Below are 7,500 nucleotides of genomic sequence, written 5' to 3'. Positions count from 1 at the left end.
AAGGGGGGAGGAGGAGGAGGAGGAGGTAAGGGGGGAGGAGGAGGAGGAGGAGGAGGTAAGGGAGGAGGAGGAGGAGGAGGAGGTAAGGGGGGAAGAGGATGAAAAGGAGGGAGTAAGAGAAGAGATGTAGAAAGGGGGGGAAGAAGAAATAGGAAGGGGAGCGGGAGGGGAAGGGGGAGGAAGATGAAGTAATGGAGGAGAATAAAGAACAGAGTGGAAAACAGAGAGAAGGGAGTTGGGAGAAAGGGAGAGGGATAAGACATGTGAGAAAAAAGAATAAAAATTGAGGTAATGAAAGGGTTAAAACTGCTCACCTATGGCACTACTGTTCTGTATTTACAAAGGCTTCCTTTACATTAATTGTCAAAGGTTTTAGTCATACGCATAGCCTACAAATAATTATCATCCATATTAGTATCATTGTCCTTATTCTTTTTATAAATGTGCTATTTTCATTTTCTTTTAGTAACACCTCACTTATACTGTTTGCATTACAAACAAAATATATGGTGAATGAAACAAGTACACAAAAAGCAACAGAAACAGAATTCATACATACAAATACAAAGCCAAAGCAAAATAATGTTTCCCATTTTACTTCAATTCTTTAATTTTTTTCTCTTCTTTTGCCTTTTACTTGAAGAGAAAAACTTACATCATAAATTAAATTTCTTAAATGTTCAATAATCCCTCCTTCAATTAAAACGAACATTCTTAAAAATAAATGCAATTTCACATGAACATAATCCCTAATTTACATAAGAACATCTAGAAATAGACCAATGTCACATGGAGGACATATACACAACAGATGGAACATAAAAAGGCAAAGCATGGCATCTGATATCCAGTGCTGAATGCTACCATGGTTTAGTTTTCATAAGTATCAGGCAGGATCAAAAAGGAATTTTATAGCTGAAGAACAGAAACAGATTTACATACTAACTAAACTGCAAGAACTTGGCTCACCTGAGGTAACTCCTTTTCTGCTGCATCTAGCTCTTCGCGAATATCATTATCAACATCACTGGTAATGTCAGCTTTCTCATAAGGAGGTATCGCCTCTTTCTCTTCTTGCTGCTCTGCTTCAGGTTCCTGGAGGGGTTCAATGTGAATGGGGTCAGGGATTACTTCCTCTACAGGAACTGGGTCCCCCCCTTCTCCTCCAGAAGGAGAGGAAATACCAGCACCCTCTTCTTCAGGAGAAGAGACTGCAGGAATGCCACTGTCCTCTCCCTTTTCTGTTAGGGGATCCTCACCCTCAGGAATGATCTGGGATTCAATATCAGCAAGAACTTCTTCAGACACACCCTCTGATTCCTTTGCAGGGAATAAGGGCTCTCGCTCCTTCACCACATAAGATGCCTTCTCTTGCAGTGTTTCCTCAGCTGGTGCAGGTACTGCGGGTTCAGATCCAGCTGGCGTCCCCTCCTCTTCCACAACTGGCTCAGCTTCCTGTACAACATCATACTCTAAAGACTGACTAGCTTCTACTTCAACCTCACTACTAATGGCTACTGGAACAGACTCTGTTTCTACAAGCACAGGCTCTGGCTCATCCATTCCTTGTGGCTGAGTCTCAGCCTCTGCGACAGAGGGAGGCTGAGCCACAGGGTCTTCGACAGTCAGAGGCTGTTCTGATTCAGCAGCTACTGAGGGTGCATCAGAAAGAGGTTCCCTCTCAGTAACTACAAGCTCAGGCTCAGTCCCTAACCCAGTTTCTGATGCCTCTTCCGGTTCGGGACTCTGGGAGGACTTGACAGGCTGGGTAAGAAGAGGGCAAACACGTTAATATCAAGTCTCCTATAAATACAACTACTACCACTGCTTTATTGAAAACATCAAAAAAAGCTTTGTGCAAAGATTAATAACTTTAAAGAAGTCATCTTTTAAAATATTCATGCAAATATTTGAATAAAAAAGTTTATCTTGTAAATATGCTACAAAGAGTTCGGCACAAAATCTCATTAAAAAGCAGAAACACTAATAGACAAAACAAAGAAAGCAAATTTGGTGAAAAAATCGTAAGGATTTTAAATGATATCACATAAAAACATAGGAAATTAAATACATTATGAGAAAAATCATCTTCCATTGTTACATTAATCTTACTCATGCACCATCACCAGTGACTAATCCTATATGATAGAATCACAGAAAATGAAATACTTTTCATAGTTAAAGCTTGCTCATGCTATATTAAACAAATATTAAAAGCTTTCCGTTTATGTGCATTTACATGTACAATATTATTTCATACATAGGTATTTCATGTAATAAATGCAATATAAAGGGTAACATGCAACTGCAGGGGGTTTGTGACTGTAGTCACCACATAAATTAATGAGTAACTAAAAAAATTGTGAGAGTTTGTTTGCCAATTATCTTTGTGAACTTTCAAGATAAATCAACTCATTAAATGTATTGACCTTTTGAAGTTTTAATAGTGGAAATATTTAAAAGAAAATTCGACAACTGGTTAAACTCAGTACCAGACAAACCGCCAACAAGTGGTAGTGAAAGAATAAGGGCTGAACTAAGTTCTATACCTCATCAAGTTCAGTTCTCAGTAGCTGCAAAAAGCTGGGTGGTCCCCCAGGATGGCCTTAGCATTAGCCACTAATACACTAATACAGCTCATAATTGAACTGACACCACAAGTTACCAAATAAGGAAGTAACCTTATCCCTCAATCAGATAATTTCTATTACAGCAGAGTAATGTCTCACATTTAATTATAATCATCACCTTACAGACCTGGTACAGTGACCACCAAACTGTCAATTTCAACCTCACCTTCCTGTGATAATCAGAGTCAAAAGGGAGAGTAATCATGCTAAAAGATAAAGGCTGAGTGTTAATACATTAGAAAAACAATCACTGGAAACTAATCCTATGAGGAAAATATAATAAGAATATTAGTAAGCATTCAATTCTAAAATGGTGAGTTCAAATCATAAACAAGAATAGTTTGCATGATAGCTACATGCAAGCAATATGCATGATACACATGCAAGCACACAAGGATCAATACATATATCAATATGCACTTCTATATGTCAAATTTAAAAAGATTATCAATTTCACCTTAAAGCAAGACTTTTCAAGACATTAAAAAACCTATGGCTCTGCAAGCCTTGTTCACTCTAAAAGATTATAAAAAAAAAAAGAAAAACTAAACCCAGCAATCTTATAACTACAAAGCCGTAAACCTAAAAATGGAAATAATTCAAAGCAAGTATATCTAAAATATGTTTTTTTCTGTATTTATACAAATATTGTAATTTCCATCACAAATCACATCATATTATATGAGGTTCCTGGTTGACAGATCTAAATAGCAACCCATTCTGAATATAAATGACAACCCAAGAAACTTTGAATTGCCTGCTTATCTTACTTTGGCCTGCTGGCAATTGCTGTACCTTAGTTTCAGCTATAATCAGTTTCCCCAATTAATGGATACTTGCAGACACCATATGTTCTTTATAGGAACAATAACAAATCAAAGAACACATAAAAAGGAAGGAGAAGAGAGAGAAAAAAAGCAGCAGGGAAGCAGGACCGCCTGAGCCAGAGGATTTTCTTATGGTCATGTATTTTCTAAGGTACTTCCTATATCCTTATCACATTATCTGATACTAAAGTACTGCTATTAAAGTGCTCTTGAAATAAATATCATAAGTAAATAACAAATGATCCTCGAAAAAAAGAAAGAAACCAAAGAGCTTAGTTTCACCACAAGAAAGAAAAAGTTAATAATAATATAAACAGACATTTGAAATATTTCTAGTTATCTTAGAAAATACAATAAAGGTTAAATAAAATTATGTGAATAAATACCAATGAAATGTTATCAAATTACTTTGCACTTCACACTAGCATGCATCTCATAGCTAGCACCAAAGTACCCAATGCCAGAGAGATTTCAACACCTAAAATCCTTTACAAATTGCTCTATTCTTTTGCAATTGCTCATCACTTCCCTTTCCTTCTCTTAACTACATCTCTCAACATCAACTGCCTAAACGGTTCATCAATAAAACTGAACTTACCTCCGGCTCCCCCTCTTCTATCCTCCTTTTGACATCTTCCAGAATGACTTGGATGTGGTCTAGGGTCTCGTACAGTCCCACAGTGTGGCCGGACTCCATGGCCCGCAGAACCCCTGCAATGTGAGGTGTCAGCTGGTTCACCATCTCATTCTCTGGGTCCATACTTGTAATCTCCTCAGCCAGGGTTTCTACACGAATGTAAGCACTGGTCAAGGATTCCATATTGGCATCTCTTTCCTCTTTTTGCTCCACCTCATCATCATCATCTTCATCATCCTTTCCTTCTTCAGTTTCTCCTTCTTCTTCATCATCATCATCATCATCATCTGCATCTGCTTCCTCATCACCATCCTCTTCCTCTGCATCATCATCCTCATCATCATCATCATCTTCTGCAGCAGCAAGAGTTTCCTCAGTTTCCACCACTTCTACGGGTGCATCCAATTCTTGCACTTCTTCGGCAACAACAGGTTCCTCAACAACTTCTTGGGGTTCTTCTTCTTTGACTTCCTCTACTGCTTCTACTACTACTTCTGCAGGTACAGCATCTTCCTCAGGAACTACAGCTTCTTGAACTTCTACAGTTGCAGCTTCCTCTTGTACCTCTTCCACTGGGGAATATTCTTCCTCAACTTCAACTGGCACAGCTTCTTCCAAAACTTCTGCAGGTTCTTCCTCAGCTACTTCTGCAGGTGCAGGTTCCTCCTCTGCTACTTCTGCAGGTGCAGGTTCTTCCTCAGCTACTTCTGCAGGTGCAGGTTCCTCCTCAGCTACTTCTGCAGGTGCAGGTTCCTCCTCTGCTACTTCTGCAGGTGCAGGTTCTTCCTCAGCTACTTCTGCAGGTGCAGGTTCCTCCTCAGCTACTTCTGCAGGTGCAGGTTCTTCCTCAGCTACTTCTACAGGTGCAGGTTCTTCCTCAGCTACTTCTGCTGGTGCAGACTCTTCCTCAACTACTTCTGCAGATGCAGATTCTTCCTCAGCTACTTCTACAGGTGCAGGTTCTTCTTCAACTACTTCTACTGGTGCAGACTCTTCCTCAACTACTTCTGCAGATTCAGGTTCTTCCTGAACTTCTTCTATCACTTCTTCAGCTTCCTCCTGAACAGGAGCAGCCTCTTCAACCTCCTCTGCAGGTGTATCATCTACCACAGGTTCTTCCACTTCCTCTATGGGCACCTCTATCACCTCCTCAATAACTTCCACAACTTCAACAGGAACTTCTTCAACAATCTCTACAACCTCAATCTCCTCCGCTGGCACACTCTCTTGCGCTTCAAAAAAGCTGTCATCCTCTGCAGCAGGTTCCTCTGGAACTACTTCCTCTACAGGAGAAGGCTCCACTGGCTGCTCCTCCTCAGCATGCTCGACAACCTCTTCTACAACTTTAATGTATTCCTCGAGAGGTGGCGTTGCTTCTATTGGCTCATATTCTTCAACTGGGTCATCCTGTAGGACAGGTGGCACTTCAGGGGCAGGGACCTCATCTATCTGTCATACCCAAGCAATGAAAGTGATAACAATGAATATAATCAATAAAGAAACTAAAATCTACAATTTTAAATCTCCTTATATAATCAACAAGTGCATGCTCTGAATTCCTGAAAGAGATATTAGCAGTTTTTTCACATTAGAAAAAAGGAGCAAAAGCTTATATAACTATTTAATGAGTAAGGTCTACTTGTAGTCAGTAGTACTACCCATTCTCTTATCCTTTTTACAGGGAATGGATAGTGTAACTGATGCTTTCATGATTGCTTAGCTTAATGTAATAAAATATTATGAAATGCTTCCCTTTTATTCTTGCTTTTGTGTCCCTTGACTCTCACCCACAATAAGACATAAAAAAGTTTATGCAAAGATTCAAAACAACTGAACACTATTAGAAGAGAAAGATAGAGATATATGCTACGTGAACATTATCTTCACAATAATATATTAATCTACATGCGTACTTCTGTAAAAACTACAGAGTTCATTCTTGCTTCTAGGAGTTACACAACAATGAATAAACAACACACAGACAAAGGACAAACAAGAATATTCATCAATTCATCCATCTAACCCCCCCCCCCCCTTCTGATCAACCCACACCCAACACCACATCCACACATTTAAGACGTTCAAGGCCCAAAAGTTCATCCTTACCGAGGCACTTTCTTCAGGTATTAAAGGTTCATCTTCTTTTATGAACTCTGCCGCTTTGGGCACTGCGGACGGTACTTCCTTGATGGCAGCTGTGGGATGGAAGGCTTTGATTAGTGTCCCTAAACTGCATTGATGTGAGAATATTCAGAATTCCCTTTTTTATGCATGTGTCTAGAAATGCTGATTAGTAAACTGTATTAAAGATGACAATAATAATATTTCAAAAATAATAATAAATATAATAATAAGTTCACTATCACTAGAAAATTTTGGTATCAATTTTTGTCTCTTACCTAATTACTTGTGAGTGACAGAAGTCAATTAATTTCTGGGTAAAGTTAGATAGATTATATCATAACAGCAACTGTTTTCGAAAACAACTAAAATCAATGTTACCATCAATGTCTGTTATTTTCAATGCACACTAAAAAAAAGTTAAATCACACTGTTAGTCTAAACTTCACATCCAAATCCTACATCATAATGAAAACCAAAGTGAAAGATCACAAACATGTAAGTAATAAGTAGAAGGTGAGTAAACTAATGCAAGGCAAGAAGTGACTTTAAGGTAAGGAAAATCTCTACAACTGCCATTAAAAAATGGGTTTGCTTGTCTATACATCACAAGTAGAAAATCACTTGTAAAGACCAGAGGAAACCTGGGACACTCACAACTCATGTGGCTGACTGACCTGTTCCTCCACATTTAACAAACCACAGGCTGCTGCTGCTCCTCCTTTGCCACCTCCACCCTCCACCTCTTCCTCCTCCTCTTTCTCTGTGCAATCCTCTTCCCCTTCTCCACCATATTATTTCTCCTTTCTCTTTCCCCCCCTTCTCCTCCTCCTACTCCTCCACCTACAATCTTATCCCCCATTCCTTCTCTCTCCTTATTTTTCTTCCTCCTTCAGAATTTCCTCCTCCTCCTCCTGTTCTTCCTTCTCCTCCTACCACAAGCAAAACACAGCATGCCCTACCCTGCTTGCCTCGCAGCTCAACCAGAATGAGGCCCACTACCAGCGACAGGGACACCAGCAGGATCAGGAAGAAGATCTTCGCCACGATGCCACTGCCTTCTCCATCGCCATTGCTGCTCCCACTGCTGTTTGACTTGTTGCTTAACGTGATCTTGCCCTTTGAGTCTGCTACATAGTCGTCTGCCTCATCTGCAAAGAAAAGGAATATGTGATTTCTAAGTCTCTGAGAAAGCTTCATTGAAAAGGCCTGAAATGATCTGTTATAAAGCATAATATTAATTGTCCTTTGTGGCCTTAAACACAACAACAGGAAACACAAATGG

The 7,500-nt window shown here is 39.5% G+C and overlaps 1 protein-coding gene across 2 annotated transcripts in view; it reads right to left on the bottom strand.

Moving 5' to 3' along the window:
- Positions 1 to 7,500, bottom strand: part of LOC125042389 (cell surface glycoprotein 1-like) — a 54,121-nt gene that overhangs the window by 9,626 nt on the left and 36,995 nt on the right. For both annotated transcript variants that reach the window (XM_047637990.1, XM_047637989.1), the window contains 4 exons: positions 7,178 to 7,366; positions 6,201 to 6,289; positions 4,056 to 5,543; positions 970 to 1,764 (listed from right to left, as the gene is read on the bottom strand). In XM_047637990.1, the coding sequence (XP_047493946.1) occupies positions 970 to 1,764; positions 4,056 to 5,543; positions 6,201 to 6,289; positions 7,178 to 7,366 (2,561 nt within the window). The remainder of the gene's footprint in view (positions 1 to 969; positions 1,765 to 4,055; positions 5,544 to 6,200; positions 6,290 to 7,177; positions 7,367 to 7,500) is intronic.

The sequence above is a fragment of the Penaeus chinensis genome, chromosome 32 (assembly GCF_019202785.1).
Source record: "Penaeus chinensis breed Huanghai No. 1 chromosome 32, ASM1920278v2, whole genome shotgun sequence".
In the NCBI taxonomy this organism is placed as follows: Eukaryota; Metazoa; Arthropoda; class Malacostraca; order Decapoda; family Penaeidae; genus Penaeus; species Penaeus chinensis.
This window is presented reverse-complemented; position numbering and strand designations above follow the sequence as displayed.